This window comes from Malaclemys terrapin, chromosome 1, assembly GCF_027887155.1.
Source record: "Malaclemys terrapin pileata isolate rMalTer1 chromosome 1, rMalTer1.hap1, whole genome shotgun sequence".
Classification (NCBI taxonomy): domain Eukaryota; kingdom Metazoa; phylum Chordata; order Testudines; family Emydidae; genus Malaclemys; species Malaclemys terrapin.
Window position 1 is genome coordinate 167,586,898 of NC_071505.1, and position 19,835 is coordinate 167,606,732.

Here is a 19,835-nt window from a genome sequence, read left to right on the forward strand (position 1 = left end):
CAACATCAGATTGAAGTGGACAGATTTGTTTTAGCATGTAAATGGCAAAATGCTGGGTTCATAAACCTCAGGTCAGGCATGTGACAGTACAAGGCCAGAATCCAGCAATCCATCCTTTAAGAATTACTAAATTGTCAGTTAGAATCAAATTTTTGTTTGCAAGATGTGATGTACATTTTTATCATCTTGGATAAAATATCTACAGTCTCAGCAGTGGTTAAATTGCTGCTATAAAGGAAATTGTCCTCAGATAAATGGTTTCTCTATGAGAAGGTTTCACTGCTACACCTCACCCCAGGTCAATAAATCAAATTAACTGCACCTTGTCCTCTGGCCGGTTACATCATCAGCTTGACCACATCTTGCGAAGCGAGTGCAAAAACATATGCTATTTAAGGCATGAAATCATATTACTGCTTTTTGTCCAGCCAACCTCGTGCTGCTGGTCTGTGAAGCAGTCAGTCACCTGAACAGTCTCATTATAGCGTCTACAGATCTTTTCTTGCAGTATTCAAGTCCTGTCTTTACCAAGGGGGGAGGGGGAAATAGGTAGTAGTGAGACTGGTTATTTTAAAATTAAAATGCTTTTCATTAACCGAAGTCTAGTATTTTGTAACAAATTAACCTTCAAAGCAAACTACAAAATATGCTGACTGCACTATTACATGGACTCCTCTTAGCCATGCTTCAAAGATGTTTACATGCTAATCTGATATAGCTACTGTAAGATACCTTTTGGTCAAGTCCCTTTCCTCCACAGTTGAAAACAATGGTCACTAATGAGAAACCACACAATTTTATCAACACTAATGCTACCTTAAAATAAAATGACTCCATTACCTCCCTTGAAAAAGGAGTCCATTTTGCTTGTTGTCAAGTTGCCTGGTGTCTGGCTAAAACATAGTTAGCCCTGACAATTTAAGGGGGGGAAATATTTTTTCAATTTTCACTCAGTCAACTATGGCACACAAACACAGCAAACTTATCTTGTTTTTGTTTTCTCTTGTACTGTCAAATTTCAATTCAAAATAATTCAGAAAGGCCAGGGACACTGACAAAAGCTTCAAACACACAGGACTTCTATACAGCATCCACATTTTAAACATCAATAAGAAAGGTTTACTTTATGTAATGTTATATGATCCAGTGTGTTACAAAATTAAAAATTCAAGATTAGCTTCTATGTATTAAATCTAGTATTTGAGGATAGGAGGGAGGCTTTTTAGATTTTGGAAGTGTTCTCACAGCCCCATGAAGTGTAAATTAAAATCAACTCCCTCGTAAAAAAAAAAAAAGTAAATCGGGGACAAAGGGATGAAAAATGCTCTATACTCACTGAAAAGCAGTTATGAAAGGGGCAGCTTTACAGTCTTGTGTTGCTATAAATTAAAAATAAGCCCTTTATTTAAAAGACATGAGTGTGAGAGAAGCTGTGAGCAGTTCTGATGCTGCTCAGGCCCCTGGAGGGTTTTGTTTTTGCTCGCGGGGGTGGGATGGGGGGGTCATTTCGGTTATTAGTAAATAAATCAAGCGGCAGAGAGTGAGGCCTAAGCGTCTGCCAGAGGAGCCAGGGCCTACCTCTTCCTTCCCCCCTCCCCTCCCCACACAGCCTGGGTTTGATCTCGGCCCTGTGGGTTGCCAAGAAAATTTAAAAAAAGCGAGAGAGCAAGAAAGAAGAATCATATTGAACCACACAAGCACATGGGGCGAATGTAAAATATAAACACGGCTTTGGGCTCTGAGTGGCTGTTATTAAAGGTCTGAATTACTAAACATGAGAGGCGGGGAAACTCAGGCGGCCATTTCAATAATATAAACCTCCCCGAATTAGACATTATTCAAATGAGAGAGACACACAGAGAGGGAGAGGGAGAGCGAGCCCAGCCCCGCACCCCTGGCAGCCAGCCTGCCACCCTACCCGCCAACGCTGCACCCCTCAGAGCATCGCTGTTAGACACCCCCAGGGGCCTCTGCCGGGGCGCCCCGCACTGCGCTGCTCGGCCTCCCTCACTCCTGGGGAAAAGGGGGAGATGTCAGGGCAGCCCAGCCCCCCGGGGAACAGAGCCCCCCCCCCAGAAGAGTCGAGTGGGGTTGAGGCACCTTCGCTGTGGGGGGCGGAGGGAGGCCCCCGCCAAGCTCCCCTCCCTCCCCGGGCCCTCCGCACCCAGCCCCCCGCTGCAGGCAGGCCTGGGGCTCTGGGGAAATAACGCTGCCAAAGGGGGGCTGGGTGGGGGCTAAGAAGCCAACCCAGCTCCCCCCACCCCCAAAACCCCACGCCCCAGCCCCGCTCCCTGCCTGGAGCAACAGCGCGGAGGGGACCTCGGCCCCACTCGGGGGGAGGGTGCGGGGTGCTCGCCCCCCAGCTCCCTGCCCGAGCCGGGCCCGCTCCGCCATGAATATGTAAAGCGGCTTTATTGCGGGCGTGCGGGCGCTGCCGGCCCGGCCCGGCGGCCTCTGGCCGGGTTCGGGGGCGGGGAGGCGCCCCCGTGCCCCCCGCGCCCCTGTGTGTGTTTCCCGCACGGGGAGGCTGCCGCCGCCCCCGCTCCCCCCTGTGCCGTTAATTATAATAATCCGGAGTACTAATAAATTATGCTAAGCGGGGCGGGCGGGCGGCGGGGGGGCCGCGCGCGCGAGTATGAATATGAATATGTAAAACGCAGTAATGATTACCTGCCGCCGCCACCGCCGCCGCCGAACTCTCATCTTGACTCGCTGCTCCTCCGTCCGCCATTTTGAATATTTTAACCAAAATCGGCCGCCCGATAAACCCTCCCTCGCTCCCTGCCCCCCGCCCGCCCCAATCGCGCAGCCGCCGTCTCCCCCGCCCCGACTCCAGCACACGGCCTTTGCGCATGCGTGCTCTACCCCTGCCCTCCCTCGCGGGCGACCGCTTCGCGCTTGCGCCGTCCGCCCTTCCTTCTCGCTATCCCATTACTCCCGCACCCCCCCCGTGTTTACCCTGCCAATACGTCTGCGCATGCGCCACTTCCCCTGCCATTCACCCCTGCCCCAGCCTTCGTTAACGTGTAAAGGGCCTCGACACGCGCGCCACCTTGTTGCCCACCTCCCCACTAGAGAGTGCGCCCTTGCGCAGTGGGAGTGATTGGCTGGGGACTGCGCTGATAGTTGCTCCTTGTCTGCTTTCTGGAGACTCATTCCAGCTCGAGTGCAGCAGGGCAGGCCCCGCCCCAGCGGAGGTGCATTGTGCCACTGACACGCTGGCGTATCGGTGTATTGCTGTGTGATGGGATTGATCGCTTCTGTATGTTGGGGGGCGGGGATCAAGGGTATTAAAACCATCTATGCCAATTACATTTCCAGCTGGGAGTTGGTCTGAGGGACAGAAATTGTCCAACGTGCATGGCCAGACAGACAAGGAAGCCAGCTGGGGGGCAGGGGGACACACTGATCCCTATCACCTAAGGCTGAGCCCATGGAGTAGGCACCTGCATGTGGCTTTTTAACAATGTTTTGTTACTTCTGCAATATATATATACCTGGCAATCAAAGGAGACCCCTTGTACTTATGCGAAGCTTGCAGCAAGATAAAGGTCAAGGCGGTTAAAAACAACAAGAACACCAGGCACATTAAAAGAAGAAATGCTCATGGCACATTCTGATTTGGTTTTTATTAACTATTTTACTGCTAGCAAGCTGCTGGGGAGTAGCATACATAGGGAATCAGAGTAAGTAAAATAGATAACCCTAAATTAAAACATCTTCAAATATAATGGTTAGATTGATGAGGCATCAAAAAAAAGCAAAATCTGCAAGTGGTGTTCTGTGAAAATACCCATCACAACTGTTATGTGCAAGACAGGTACTCCCCAAGCTCAAAGTGAAATTAATCCCCTATGTATAAAAGGGAATTGAATAATAAGAAAATGAAATACAACCTTCAATTCTGTGCAGAGCAAGGTGTGTGAGTGGTGGTCTTTCATATCTTCAGAGAAGAACAATTACAGGAAAGTAATTTTCTCTTTAAAGAAACCCGTCATAACACATCTCCAGTCTTGGACAACACAGAACTCCAGGGAGATCTCTCTTAAACAAATACTTTAACCTCTCCTATACTCTGCATCAAATTTGACTGGCCCAAAAGGAAAAGAGAGTCAGACTTTGTGCCCCACTCATCAAAAGTAGACAATGTATAATTGGGGTCTACAACTAAAATTGGCTTTATGTTAAAAACTTCCATAGCCTTACAAAGAAGAGTGGACAATAATCTTAAACCAGTGAGGTGAGAAAACATTGCTGGTCACGTTGCTGAGTTTAAAAACTCAGGAGAATTAATTTAAAATGATTAAGAACTTTAATCGTATTCCTTATAATATTTTGTTGCACACATCTACATACAAAAGCTAGGAATATTATACCCCATATAAAGAAAAAGAAGAAACTGAAGAGAGTCTATGCAATATTTTTCACTAAAGGCCTGATCTGAAGTCCATTAGGAGTCTTTCCATTGACTTCGATAGACTTTTTTGGATCAGACCCCAAAACAACAAAAACTCCAATCAGTTTCACTACTAATATTCAAAACTCTGGGTAACAATGACACTGGGAAGAACCGTATCTTGCATTCTGCTGCTGGAAAAAGTTATGAGCAGCAGCAGAGGCAGACACTGGAGCAGGGGTAGGCAACCTATGGCACGCGTGCCGAAAGCGGCACATGAGCTGATTTTCAGTGGCACTCACACTGCCTAGGTCCTGGCCACCGATCCGTGGGGCTCTGCATTTTAATTTAATTTTAAAATTTTTATTTACTTTATATACAACAATAGTTTAGTTATATATTATAGACTTAGAGAAAGAGACCTTCTAAAAACGTTAAAATGTATCACTGGCACGCGAAACCTTAAATTAGAGTGAATAAATGAAGACTTGGCACACCACTTCTGAAAGGTTGCCGACCCCTGCACTGGAGGATCCAAAAAAGAGAGGCGTGGGAAAGATTAGAGCAGAGCTGCCCCTTAAGGGCTGCATCAGAAAGAATTTTTTCTTGAAAACAGTCTAGGAGTGTTCTTCTGAGTATGTGATTTTTGTTCCTACTGTAAAGTCTCCTAATATCCCAGAATATATTGGTGGAAATTGACTGTGCTATGGAATGGTAAAGAAAGGCCTTCTAATCACATTGGTTCCATGTCTACATTCTTTTTGATGATATTCCATGCTACTTATTAGATACGTTATCATTCAGAGGACCCATTTGTAACTAAGGATGGATGACTCTCCAGATTGAAAATGTAAACAGAAGCACACTGGATTGCTACTCTTCAATTTTGCCTCCAGCTTGTCCTCCATGGGCCAGCCAATCCAATTTTAGGCCAGATTACATCAGCAGTACAGCTAAAGTGATCACACCTCACCAAAGAAACTGGCCCTTTGTCTGCACCTTTAAGACTCTACGCAGCTCAACTCTTGCATGCATTTAATCTCCTCTCCCACTGCTTCTCATCTCATCCCTGCACTATCACACCTGTATGCGGCTTCCTATTACCATCGTCTCTAAATGATGCTTCTCTCTCGTCTTCTCGAGGACAACCTATTTAATCACATTTAATCTTCTTTCTTGCTCTTGCATCTACCTGATTCAAGTTATCATCCCCAACTGTAATTCCAAGATGCAACCTTCCACAATCTTCAGGAATATCATCCAAAATATGGTTCCTGTTTGACTAGCTTTGTTTAACAGCAAAAGAACAGCACTCCCTTTGTACTCCATCATATCTGCCCACATAACCTCTCTGGCTCCCTCTCCAGAGACTTCTCTGGATCTCTATCTGCATTCTCCTCTCAGGTTTACTTTGACGCATCTCTTTCTGGCTCTTTCCCCAAGGCGTAACCCAGGTCTCTGTGGCTATATATCCAGTAAAGCTTGGCAAATCATTGGTAATGAATAATTTATTGGACAAATCTTGCCTCTATCTCTGTTGTGAATTGTCTTCAAACAGATTGTGATTTTCTCAAGTTTATTTCTTATTTGAATTTTTTTGCCAAATATTTCTTGGCCTGTGTCTTATTCACAAGCAATTTGTTGTGATTATTTGAAATTCAAGATGATTTGACACATAGGCGACACATAGCTCAATTCTGCAAGGTACTGAGGCTCCAATTCCTCAAAACAGTTAAGTATTTGCATAATTTTGAGTCCATAAGCTGTCCTGTTGAAGTCAACGAGACTGTTCACATGCTTGATGGTAAGAATATGCTTAAGTTCTTCATTGATCTGGGACCAGAGTGCTTAGCCCCTGGCAGGATGGAGCCCCCAGTTTGCTTCTGTTCCCTGACTGGATAAGTGCAACACATAGAATCAGGTTTCTGGTATGAATACTTGCACATGTAAGTTCAAAATCTGCAAAAAAAATCTCCATTTAGGTGAATGTTCCTGCCAGTGAATTCACTTAATGCAATATTCAAAATGAACACATGCAAAAAGGGCATACATTCAGTCAATGGAATTTCTTTTAAAAATTCAGTTGAATTTTTTTTTTTTTTTTTTTTTTTTACAGTATATACCCATTTCTAATTCCCAATCCCTACTCTAGACCTCTTTTCACAATTCCCCCCAGATCTCTGGTTGTTCCAGTCATTGAGGTTAGATGCCCTACCGTCCCCTGTACTGCTAGTTGTGTCTATGACCCCAGATCTTCAGTGCTAGTAGTATTGCCTCTACCCATCACCAGCTCTAACTTATTACTGTTTTATAGACAATAATTTACTGCACTGGGGGGGCAAAAGAAATACAGATAATTATATACAAGCAAAAGGCAGATTGGGCAGCAAATCCAATCCTTCACACAGCCCTAGTTCAGGGAGAAATTAAGAAGCATGCTGTATGCACCTATTTTTGGAAGGGGCTTCCTCAGCTGATTCTCCCCCACCCCCCTGGCAGTTTCTATGCTCTAACTTTCTCCCTGGCTTCTTCTCTTGCTCCATTAAATTTCCCTTCTGCAGCTTGTGCTCATGTCCCCGATGCTGTTCTTTTCACATACTTTCTTTCCTCCCAATTATTTTTTCTTCCCAGCCTGTTCCTATCCTCCTCAAGGAGGTGCTGCTCCTATCACCGTGCTTTCTTATGTCTTCTCATGCACTGTTTAAAACTGCCCCCCCCCCCAACTGCCATGGAAACGTATGGTCCTAACATTCTGTCCTTTCTCCTCTTAATGAGGTATCAGCCTTTGAACATTCTGCTTGCCATTAGCACAGCAGCAGAGGAAAGAAATATCACTGCTGTGTAGCCCCCTTCCTCTTAGATCCCCCTCTCACTTCCACACCATTCACCTCTCTGACTCTCTCACAATTCAGGCTCATTTTGAACACCTCTCTCTTTGGCTTTTCTCCAGTTCCCACAGGCAGTATCCACACTTCTTATAGAGATCCCAGCTGAGATTGTGGCACCATTTGTGCTAGATGCTGTATATACACATAATAAAAGACAGCCACTGCCCCAAAGAGTCTGCAATCTAAAGAGAAGACAGGCAAAGCATGACAGAAAGGAGGAATTATTATCCCCCGTTTACAGATGGGGAAGTGAAGAGCAGAGAGCAAAGCGCATAAGTAGGCTAGGAAGGATCAGATTGTTGTTGGCAAATGTCAGTTTCACCATACATACACAAACCGACCAAAAAATATTTCCATCGATAATTATCAAAATTTATAAATAGGCAAAGTAATCAAAATGCTACTTGAGAACTTATTCAAGTTTGATTTAAGGATATTTACTTTGTATATTTTGACATGTGATGTTGACAATTTGTGTTTTAATGGTTATAAAGCTTTAACTTTTTATACCTTAGTGTTAATTGTCATTAAATTATTATTGTCTGAATACTCCCTGTTGTTTGATGCCTCATAATTTCCTGCAACTGTGTAAATTTAAATGGATAAAAATAGAAATAAATGCTTAAAAAATAAACATCAATACTTTCTGCTGAGATTATAAAAATATAAAAATTGAATTCTGCCAAGCCTACCCATAAGCAATTTGTCAAGGTCACAGAGGAAGCCTGTGGCAGAATTAGGAATTAAACCCACATCGCCTGAGTCCCAAAGTCAGTGATTTAACCTCAAGACCATCATTCCTCTCTCTCACCAATCCCCACATGCCTCTTTAATTTTTACTATAGCTGCAGTGGGATGAGCCAGAGTCCCCTGTTCCAAAAAGCTGACTCTCTTGTGCACATGTTTGACTCCAACATTTTCCCCCTTTCCTGTTAAAAGGACATCACTCCCTACATGTGGACTGCTGTGTGCATAGCAGCAGAGAGGCAAAGAATATCCATTTCATACGTACTCCATTGTAGTTCCCTACTCACCTCTCTGGCTTTCAATATACACTTCAAGTTCTCCAGCTCCCTTTTACCAGATGGCTTTCTTTGCTCTCTGCCTGCATCCCTCTCTTGTTGTCTCTATATTTGAGGAAGGATGACCTAAACTCCCCTATTCTGATAGTTGTGACTGACACTCTCGATCTCAGACTGATGAAACTACTGCAGTGTAGCAGATCACCCCAGAACTCTTTAACCCTCACTATAACCAGCTAACTCCTATTTTGGAGATAAGGAATAGAACATGTAGGAAAAGAAACATGAGGTTTTATTTTTATATTTAATGAGGCAGTTCAGGCAGTAATTCAGACCCTTCACACATACTCAGAAAAGGGAGAGATAATCACCAGGAGCGCACTCATCTTTTCATGTGAGTTTTTCAATCTGCTTCTCATTCTCTGCTCTCACTTCCTCTCTGGTTCTATTGATATATAAGCATTTCCATGATCATCACCACTGTAGCCTCCGAATGCTTCACAACTCCGCATGCACACTGGGTAGGGAAATATCATCATCACAGTGTTACTGTGGGGGAAACTGAGGCACGGAGAGATTTAAGTGACTTGCCCAAAGTCACATTGTGAGTCTGTTACACAGGTAGGACTAGGACACCTCACTCCCTTTCCTGTGTATTAACCACAAAGATTGTCCTTCCTCCTATTGGTTTCTTCAGCTCACTGTCATTGCTTTCACCAGAGTCCACACACACTGTTCATTGTGTTCTGTTAACTTTTTCTTCCTGACTGTTCCTTGTCTGTCTGGTCAGGGGGGATCCTGCAGCTGTCACCATACATTATTCAATTTTCTCCAGCTGCCCAGTTCAAATTGCCATCCACAACTGTCATTTCCAACTGCCATAGAACCTTCTGCTTCAAACATTCTGCTCCTCCAGCTACCAAAGGGACATCACCCAAAACATTGTTGTGAGGATTAATTCATTAATGTTTGTGAGGTGCTCAGATACTACAGTAATAGAGGCCAAATAGATACTGTAGAGAGGGCCAAAATGTGTTTCACGCCCATTGCAGAAAGAGTTCTGAACTCCTCATTCCACAAGAATCTAACACACTTTCTGTTAGAGGCATTGGAAATGCTTTGGCCCTGTTTACACTAGTAACCCAATTGTTTTTGACCCTGGGGGCCAGGAGGGATACACATTTGACAACTTTTATCAACCACAAGTCATTTTCTTAGCATAGGCAGAGCCTATGAAACAAATACGCAGCTGGAGCTGGGCGCTATTGAAAACATTGTCTTTATTCTCTCCCTACCCTTTATTCCAGGACAGGTTCTTTGCTTATTCCCTCTTCAGAGTTTTCTGACACACAGCCGGGGCCAGGTAAAGATTAGGGAATCTCTCTGCCCCATTATCCTTGAATATTTCCTTTTAATTTCACAGTTTAAATTCCAATTGGGTAAATACATTCTGCCTACCTCAAATTCCTCTGTAATTTCAATTGGATACGGTGTCCTTCATTCACTGAATCTTGCAGCGCTGCTGGGCGCAGTTCAAAGGTAGACACGTTCCATTTCATATCTATTGGAAAAAGGGATGGGATCAGGGCCCCTTTAAACAAAAACTAATGCTGCACACATCGTAGACAGAAGTTGTTGTGGAGTAACAAGGCCATCTTAACCCTTGGCTGCACAGCAGACATTTTTACAGTGTCCCAGCCTCTACATATTTTGGGATTAAAAGTCCAAGTCTGGTTCTAAGCATTTCTCCCACTCAACACATACACTTTGCTCTCTGTGAAGCTATGCACAGGAGGAACCCCCAGCTACTATTCTTAATTTATGTTGCCAGAGTGTACCTGCTTGTGCCATTTTAAAGTGCAGTAACATCACAATGCTTTGACTAAAGCCTGGTCTACACTAGAAAATTAAGTTGACTTAACTATGTCTCTCAGGAGTGTGGAAAATCCATATCCCTAGCAGCATAGTGAAGCATGTCTAACCCCGAGTAGACAGCACTTGGCCCACAGAATACTTCTTCTATCGACCTACCCACCACCTCTTGGGGAGGTGGATTAGCTAGGCTGATGGGAGAACCCCTCCTGTCAGCATAGGCAGTGTCCACAATGCAGCACTACAGCAGCACAGCTGCAACAGTTCAGCTGCGCCACTGTAGCATTTCAAGTATAGATAAGCCCTTAGGCCTGGTCTACACTGGGGGAGGGGTGTCGATCTAAGTTACGCAACTTCAGCAACGTGAATAACGTAGCTGAAGTCCACGTACTTAGATCGATTTACCGTGGTGTCTTCACCGCAGTGAGTCGACTGCTGCCGCTCCCCCGTCAACTCTACCTGTGCCTCTCGCCGAGCTGGAGTACAGGAGTTGACGGGAGAGCGCTCGGGGGTCAATTTATCGCGTCTAGACTAGACACAATAAATCCACCCCTGCTGGATCGATCACTGCCCGCCAATCCAGCTGAGTAGTGTAGATATAGCCTTAGATTCAAGGAGTTGTGTAGCAATGTGAGTGTGACCAGCACAAAAAACTGGTTTAAATAAAACGCCTTCCAAAAAACTGGAAAATTCCCTGTATTTTATCACACATCACCAATCTTTTGCATATTTTGCAAGCCTCAAACATTTCACCTCAAACCCTGCCCATGATGACCTGAGTCCCACATCCCAACTTGTTTAGAACAGTGATTAAAAAAAAAAAGACTCTTTAGTGTTGGTATTTGTTTTATATCAATCTAAAAGATCTCTGAACCCAGCTCTCAGTCCTCCCTCTCCCAGCCCCTCTTGCGTGCTATATCCATTATTTCTTCCTCAATCTCCTCAAGAGGGTGTGGTTAGATATCAGCCCTGCCCTTGCCAAATTCTGTGAGCAGGTCCTGCCTCATACCAGGCCTCTGATACAAGGGCTTATGTCTCAGCCTCTCTTATTACTACAGAGGGTACAGCTGCTTACTTTCTTCATGTGCCTCTATGCTGCCCTGCAGATACTGGTAATGTTTTGCTTTCACATTTTTGCTACATTTCCTCTGGACCCTGTAAGAAGCTTAGCTTTAACCTGTTTTCATAGGAATAGTATCTATGACTAAAGGGGAAGAGCGAAAATACTCCCTCTCTCATTCCAATTCTTTCTCTCAGACCAATCTTTCTCTGGCAAACTCCACAGTGGGTTTCATGGAGTCTGCTCACCTAGTTTAAAATTCTGTTTAAACAACAATCCCAGCTAAATATATTTGGCTGTTCAGGATGGATGGGGCCAAATTGTGATTAAATTACTTTGTATGGAACCATGTCTAAATGGGGTCTTAGCTTGGTTGAGTCCTGTGTCAACTGGGCTTCTGCTTTCTCTCTCTTTCTGGACTGATCCTGTTCCAGTGGAAGCTTTGCCATTGACTTCCATAGGAGCAGATTTGGGGCCACTGTCTTTGTTTCTCTGTCATAAAGCAATAAGCTTAGCTGAAGCCAAAAAGAACACAGCAGCCCCATACCTCTTCTTGCAAGCTTGCGCTCTCCAAAAAGAGGCATGTTCTTGAAGAGGGGGAGAAATACATTGTGTCAGTGCAGCAGCTGGGCTTTGTTTGTTTTTTAGTCATAAATCTTTAAGGAAGGAGGAAAGGAAAGGAGCCATGATATTCATGATATTCAAGTTTGTCAGTTGGCAAGGGGCAAGGCTGTAGTACCAGCAGGAAAATGAAACATGTGAAGGTACAAGCGCCAGCGGGGGGAAGTCACTGTTGCTTATTGTCAGTTTTGGTATGACACATAAAGTTCAGCTAATCCTCTTAGTTACAGAGACACACTGGTGGGGGGAGATTGTTATCTCAAGCAATTTGCTGGCTTTATTCTTTTTTTCCTTCAAGTTTCTTCTCGCCTAATTGAGCAGCAGCTCTTCCTGTGACTGGTTTGCAATAATCCTGGGGCCTCATCAGGGAAAACATTCTGAAAAATACAGAAGGAAAAGCTGCCCAAGCGAGCCAGTTTTTGCCACGAGTCTCCCTCTGCAGGCAGGCATGGGAAAGGGGTCCAAATCATGAGAATGTAAAGAAAAATGTCAATGTAATATAAATATTCTGATCACAAAGAAGAGCAAAATACTCAGAAACATATGATCTAATCTGAATGAATAATTAACTAACTGTCAATCAGAAAACTGCCAGTTCAACACTCTGAGATGAAGAGTCGGAGCCAGGGAACACAGATCCCACTTCAGTCCTACTTTCATTGCCAAATGTATGTGTCTGAGGTAAAACTGAGTAAAAAAGAATAAGAATAATAACAATTTAGGAGTATACTTTATTTTATTTATTTATTTATTTATTTAAGAAAGAAGAATTAAACTCCAGGAACAGAAAAGAGAAAATCCCTGTTCTGTCTTTTTCTACAGATGTTTCATGCTCACTACAGCTGTGCACTAGGGTCTCAAGACCCGAGAGGTCGATTTCTACCTGCCGATTCAGGCGGGTAGTGTAGACCTAGCCTCAGAAACTAGGTGCTACCCTATTGTTGCTGCATCAGACTTTGCTTGTGCCTGTTTCCTGCATTCGGCACCCAACCCTGTTCTTGATTCCTACTCCACTCCTGAACTGCCCTTGGCTCCTGCCTGACCCCTGCCTTCACTCTTAGTTCCCACATGCTCTTGATCTGTGCCTGTTCCTTGCCTCTCCTCCGGTTCCTACCCTTACACCATGTTTCCAACCATCAGTTACCGGTCCTGGCTCTGAGTTCTTACTCCTGCTCTGATCACTAGGCCAAACCTCCTACATCCTGGTCCCTAACACCCATTTCGGTAGGACCAGTGACAGTTTGTACAGTAGGCCTGTAGGCCAGATCATGTCATATGCTAGGGTTACCATATTTTGTGCCTCCAAAAGGAGGACACTCCATGGAGCCCCGGCCCCGCCCCCAACCCCCCAACTCCGCCCCTTCCCCAAAGTCTCCGCCCACTCCCCTGCTTCCCGCGAACATTTGATTCGCGGGAAGCCTGAAGCAGGTAAGGGGAGCGTGGGGGGAGGAGGCGCGGCCCAGTCTGGCCCCCCCGGCGTCTCCAGCCTGGGTCGGCTCGGGCCCTGGGGTGCTGGGCCCGGGCCCGGTCGAGCACCCCCGGCCCGCCCAGCACTGTCAGTCCCCGGCCCAGCCCCTGGGCCCCCGGCCAAGCACCCCCGGCCCGCCCAGCACTGCCGGTCCCCGGCCCGGCCTCCGGGCCCCCGGCCGAGCACCCCCGGCCCGTCCAGCACCGCCGGTCCCCAGCCCGTCCCGGCACCGCCGGCCCGTCCCCTGAGCCCCCGGCACCGCACCGCACCGCCGGCCCGTCCTCAGAGCCCCCGGCCCGTCCTGGCACCGCTCCGCCAGCCCGGCCCCCAAGCCCCCGAGCCCCCAGCCCGGCACTGCTCCGCTGGCCCGGCCCCCGAGCTCCCGGCCTGGCACCGCTCCGCCGGCCCGGCCCCAAGCCCCCGGCACCGCACCGCTGGCCCGGCCCCCGAGCACCCGCACGGCCGGCCCCGCATGTCCCGATTTTCCCGGACATGTCCGGCTTTTTGGGATTTCCCCCCGGACGGGGATTTGGAGCCCAAAAAGCCGGACATGTCCGGGAAAATCCGGACGTATGGTAACCCTATCATATGCAGCAGTAAGATCCAGGAATACTGTGCCTGTCTTCTGCCTGGTCTGGCATTCTCAGCGTAAGTGGTAAGTGCCAGCACTTAACTGCAGGGATTGCAGTTTAGGCTGAAACCTGCTTGAGCTACACCCAGCATATCATCAATGGTGGTGGCAGTTCTTTGAAGGATAAGCCCAGCGGCGGCTCCAGGCACCAGCGCTCCAAATGCATGCCTGCGGCGGCAGTCAGGCCACCTTTGGCGGCATGCTTGCGGGAGGTCCGCCGGTCCCGCGGATTCGGCAGCAATTCAGCGGCGGGTATGCTGAAGCTGCGGGACCGGTGGATCTCCCGGAGGCATGCCGCCGAATCCGCGGGACCGGGGACCTCCCGCAGGCAAGCCACCAAAGGCGGCCTGCCTGCTGTGCTTGGGGCGGTAAAAAAGCTAGAGCTGCCCCTGGATAAGCCTTTCAAGTAATCTGCACACCCAGTTTAGCAAAGAGATGGAGCTATAACTTGCTGCAAGTCAGTGGTCTTTCCTGGGTGAGTGCTCTAACCACCAGACTATAGAGTTATTCTCATGCTTCTCTCTCTCTGGACCGATGACTCATTATCTGTTCAAAGTGGAACAGCTTAGATGAGGGAGCCCACATCAGCATATCCCATAGTTCAGTAGTTAGGGCACTCATCAGAGAGGTTGCAAATCATTGTTCAAATCCCTTCTTCTCATAAGGTTCAGGGGGACTTGAACAAGGGGTCTCTCACATCCCAGGTGAATACCCTAACCACCGAGCTAAAAGTTATGGGGGAGTTGCTGTGGCTTCCACAGTGGTGGTAGTGGTGGCAGTGTTTGAGCTCACCTGCAGGGCCCTACTGGATCCAGACGTACTGACACGAGAGGGCAAGAAATGTTTATCTTCTCCCAATTCATGCATTGCTCTCGGGCTTAGGGGCAGATAGGCATCTGGACGCTTAAAGGGAGGCAGCAGTATGTGTGTCCAGAGGAAGAAACGTAAGTGCCTAGGGAACTTTTACAGAGGAAATGTAGGTGCCTAGTGAGTTTAGGTACCTACAGGGTTAGACATGGGTTTTGTGTATTGCAGTGGTGCAAAAACAGGCACTTAGGCACCGACATCTGGGACTTAATTGCCTAACTCCTTTTGTGCATTCAGCCCTTAGACTCACCAAAGCTTCAGTTCCAGTGTTAGCCACCTCATCTCCATTCTCTCAAGATTCTAAGATTCCTGGATCTCACACTCATCAGTCTTGCTTGGAGATGTTTTATTTTTTCCTCAACTGTGAACATGACCTCGCAGATATAGGATGGCTTTTCCAGGAGTTTGTCATGTACAGCCATGCTTTCATTTTAATTTGGACATGTTTAATGTGAATTTCATTGTGTGTAAAAGGTGCTGGACTGACAGCACAGGAAACTGAAGTGCTCTTTGAATCCTCTGAACCACAAGCTGTATAGACACTGACTGGGCAAACTTTTCCTCACCCCACCACATAACTGTGTTTCAACCCTGAGCTGAATGGACCACTTGTAGAGATGAAGGGAATAGGTCAGTCTCCATGGCATTTTCAATCGTGGCCTCTTTGCTGGAATTGCCAGCAATGAAGCTAGTTGGTGCCAATTGTAGTGAAGGTTTTGTAATGTGGACACCTTCTAACTGGCAACTGGACTGAGGTCACCAATTCATTTCACACAGGCAACCAAACAGCCATTAGCTGGTAATGGTTTTCATTCCATACTGTCCTACCCAGCATTTGAACTAGTGGCTAACAAAGGATTCATCGAGCATTATCAAGACGCTGAGCTATCCAGTCATGTCAGGCAAGTTTTGTTTTGGTTTTTTGTTTTTGGAAACATTTTGGGATGTTCTGCTAATAACCTAATAAAAGATACCATTGAGTAGATTTAGTGTTTGAATTAATGTCAGTTTAAATGATGGGCATACACTACAGTTGTCAAGTTGAAGGGCAGTACTGGTGGGATACTGCAGGATGAGATCTTCCCCCCAAATAAAATAGTAGTGGCCTCATCTCATAAAGTTACATCATCACTTTAGAGCAACCAGGCAGGGTAATACATTGTCATCATATCACAATGTGATATCAAGGCATGGTATTGCAGTGGCATCACATCCCAATATCAGATCGCAATGTGGTGTCATAGTGTTGGCTGGAACAGGAGGCCCATGGCAACTGCCAATGAGGCTGGCCAAGTGGCAGATGAGACTGCCCAGAGTGAGAGCCTTGCCAGGATTGATACAGACAGAAATGCAGAATCATCAATACCATTGTGTGGCATGTTATGATGGGCATATCGAAAGTTTTGCTGCTCCCCTCCTCCATATCACACAGGATGATTTGCACGTTGATAAAAAAATATTCCTTGCCAAGAGGGAGCAGATTAAGGCTCTGTTTAGCTTAAATCCAACCTTGCTTGTGAATTTTCTTTGGGGAAAAAATAAAAATTAAATCTGTTCCTTTTTTTATTTCTTTGCTTTTGTTAATTTTACCTTTTGAGCAGCTGATTTTGGTGATCCTCTTGTCAGGAGGCTATTCATTAATTTGGCCCTGGTGGGTGTGTATCATAAGCTCTTCTAACATTTCAGGGTCTGATTGTGTCTTCTAGTACTGTCCCATGTTGGGGGGCAGTGTGGAGTTGTAATACCACAGGGAGAGTGACCAGAGGCATTGTACCTCTGGAGGCCCAAGGGCTGCGGGGAAGGTTCCTTATACCCTACCTATCTTCTTTTGCACACACATGTAGGGGCCAGCCACAAATGAGCCAGAGAAATTATAGCTATGACTTCCCACTAATTAAGACTTTGAGGCAGATCATCAGCTGGTGTAAATTGGCATAGCTCCATTAATGTTGTTAGGCTATTTCAGTTTACACCAGCTGGGGATCTGGCCCTTCCTTTCCACAAAACTTGTCTGCCATTTGTTGAGCCTGACTGCTTTCATTATGTGAATGTAGGCTGACTACTATCCTAATAAAATCTTCCCTGCCCCATATGTTGCCCTAGCCTCTCCTTGATTAGCGATCTTCCCTACTGCTGACGTCAAGTGCACAGCTCTGTAATTTCCTAGCAACCCTTCTCAAATACTGGCTTTTAATTAGCTTCTCTCTTTTTTTTACTAGCACTTCCTCCTGTTCCCAGAGAGCCTTTGAAGCAATTTGGCTGTTGGTACTCCCGCCCCACCATCCCTTTTTGTTGTTTCCTTGCAGAATTCTAGGATAGAATTTCTTATTTTTTCAGAAGGTCTAATTTCTTGCTCCGTCGTGATCCTAATTTCCTTCAGGATTTCTTCTTCATCTCCTGGGAAATTTGTCTCCATTTCTGGCATCTGTCCCTCGTAGCCCTCCCCTCTTTTTTTCCCAAAGACAGGAGGAAAAGAATCCATTTAATATTTTTCTGTAGTAACGTCTATCTCATCTGTCAATAAATTACCCTTTGTCTTCTTTGGGAGACCCTCTTGTCTCCTTTCACTGACCTTATTCTGTACCTTGCCTGATTTTTTTTTTTTTAAAGGGAAGATGCAATATCCCTGGGCTGTCATTCTGTGAAGAACAGCTGTCATTCCTCCCATTGTGTGTGTGTGTGTGCACGCGTGCGCATGCATTTGAGGGGTGGAGAGAATATGGGGAAGACAGGGAACTGCCATTGAGGAAGATGATGATCCTACTTACAGACGTGAATATTTTTTCATTCATTATATTCAGCTGGCAGTTCCTTCTCTTTCTCTCATTGGTTTTAGTCTGTCATCTGCTGTTTAAAGGGAATCTAAAATGAGTCGGTTAGTTAAAATAACATGGGCAGCTCCAGGAATATTTATTAAATATAAATACATGTATTTCTAAAAACTTTTTTTCTATATTTTTCATTCCCTCACTATCTCCGTAACTAAGAATGAGTTCTCACTGTCAGAGTCCTCATCGGATGTTACAGGGACATATCTGAATGGCAAGGAAAACAGATGACTTTCAAGGTCTTTCTATTGTAAGGCACTCAGGTGCTCACTGATAAGAGTTAAGGGGTGCGGCATACTCTTCTGTGCAGCAACCCAGACAGATTCATGATGCTACCTACTACAACCTTTTCCTGCCCCTCCCTGTTCTTTTGGGGCCAATATGCAGTCCGAGGTAAGTCTAGGGAACATTCCCTGTGCTCCTCTGACTGCAGAGGCTGTAATTCTGCCTGGCCCTTATTCTGGACACTCAAACAGAGGGGCAGACTCCTTATTCCTTTCTCCCACCTCCACTGCACACTCATAAGAAGGCAAGGCAGAATCTAGCTAATATTAAAGAATAATAGTATGATACCATTTTATAAAGGAAATTCTACTTTTTGATTAAATTAACCAATATTTTAAAAATATAATAGAATCTCTCTAAGATAACCCCAGTATCATAATATCTAAGCACCTCACAATCTTTCATATATTTACCCTCACAATGCCCAGGTGAGGTAGAGAAGTACTATTATCCTTGTTTTACAAATGGGGTGATGAGGCACAGGGAGACTAAGACTTATACAAGGTCATAAAAGAAGTCTGGGGGGTGGGGGGATCAGGGAATTAAAGACAGCTCTTCCGAATCCTAGGCTAAAGCCCTGAACACTGGACCACTTCCTCTCAAAAGACTAAAGAACTTACTTTACAATAACTGTGGAAGTTTGGTGTCTACAGTACTAATATTTTGGGCCTGATCCTTGTTTACAATGTGGGGCCGTGATGTAAACGAGAATCAGGCCCTTTGTACCTCAATACCACCTTTCATCTGAGGATCTCTGCATGCTTTAATTAAGCATCTCTGCATGCTTAATTAAGCAAGCCTCACATACCTCATTTTACAGATGAGGTAACTGAAGTACAGAAAGGTGAAGTGACTTACCCAAGATTACACAGCTAGTCAGTAGCAGAGCTGAGTGACTCCCTGTCCTCTGCTCCAGCACTTTCCCTCTTATCTTACATCTGTGAAAGCATTAAGGTTCTGGAAAAAGTGTCGTGCCCACAGGGTTTGGTCAGTCAAAGGCTTTGTCTACACTAGCAAAGTTTTCTAAACATTTCCTACCATTGCTAACACCAATTCTGCATCAAACACCAAGCACAAGAAAGTAGAGATTGTCTGCTACCATTTTTAAAACCATGTCACATAACTCTTCAGGTCTAATCAACATGATATTAAAAGCACTTGTGGCAGCTGGCAAAATACCTATAATAGGGTTCACAACACTGCTAACACCATTGGAGCTAAACAAGTGATAGCAATGGTGAGAAATTTTCAGAGTGTAGACAGTCTTGATGTCTTGTTGGGACGCGACAATCGATCCCCGAATTGACGCTCTTACTCCACCAGCGGAGGTGGGAGTAAGCGCCGTCGACAGAAAGCCGCAGAAGTCGATTTTGCCGCCGTCCTCATGGCGGGGTAAGTCGGCTGCGATACGTCGAATTCAGCTACGCTATTCACGTAGCTGAATTTGCGATCTTAAATCGACTACCCCCTGTAGTGTAGATGTACCCTAAGACAACTTCCTGTGCTTCCTTCTGGCTTCAATAGCATGATTGGACTAGTCAGTGAAGCTGGGCAAGCCTTCAGTCAGAGTTCCCAAGGGTGGTGCCTTGGTTGAGACTGTAGTCCTGCTGTCTCCTTGGCCCACCAGATTTCAACAGACAGAGGGTAGTGGCCAAGATGTGATGGCTGCGGGAAAACTCACAGGCCTGACTTCAAGACCTGGGACAGCACGGTGGATTGTCATGGCTGTGGAACTGTTTATATCATGTGTGTGATAGTGCCTAGCACAATGGGATCCTGATTCTTAGTTGGAGCATCTAGATGCTAATGTAATAAGAACTATAGTATTATTATTATTTATTATAAAATACATATAAGAGCCCAAAGTGCGTCTGAGAGATGAAATGGAGTCATGACA

At 45.7% G+C, this 19,835-nt stretch overlaps 1 protein-coding gene and 1 long non-coding RNA gene across 3 annotated transcripts in view; both read right to left on the bottom strand.

Annotated features, from left to right (window-relative positions):
• The window catches only part of POU2F1 (POU class 2 homeobox 1), a 188,669-nt gene extending 185,933 nt beyond the window's left edge, over positions 1–2,736 (bottom strand). For both annotated transcript variants that reach the window (XM_054046408.1, XM_054046402.1), the window contains exon 1: positions 2,671–2,736. In XM_054046408.1, coding sequence (XP_053902383.1) covers positions 2,671–2,731 — 61 coding nt within the window. In that variant the 5' untranslated portion in view covers positions 2,732–2,736. The remainder of the gene's footprint in view (positions 1–2,670) is intronic.
• Positions 2,737–5,889: 3,153 nt separating this feature from the next.
• On the bottom strand, positions 5,890–9,861 carry LOC128830570 (uncharacterized). Its single transcript, XR_008443605.1, has 2 exons — positions 9,765–9,861; positions 5,890–6,355 (listed from the first exon to the last, which is right to left on the bottom strand). It is a non-coding gene; the product is annotated as an uncharacterized LOC128830570 (long non-coding RNA).
• Positions 9,862–19,835: the final 9,974 nt, after the last annotated feature.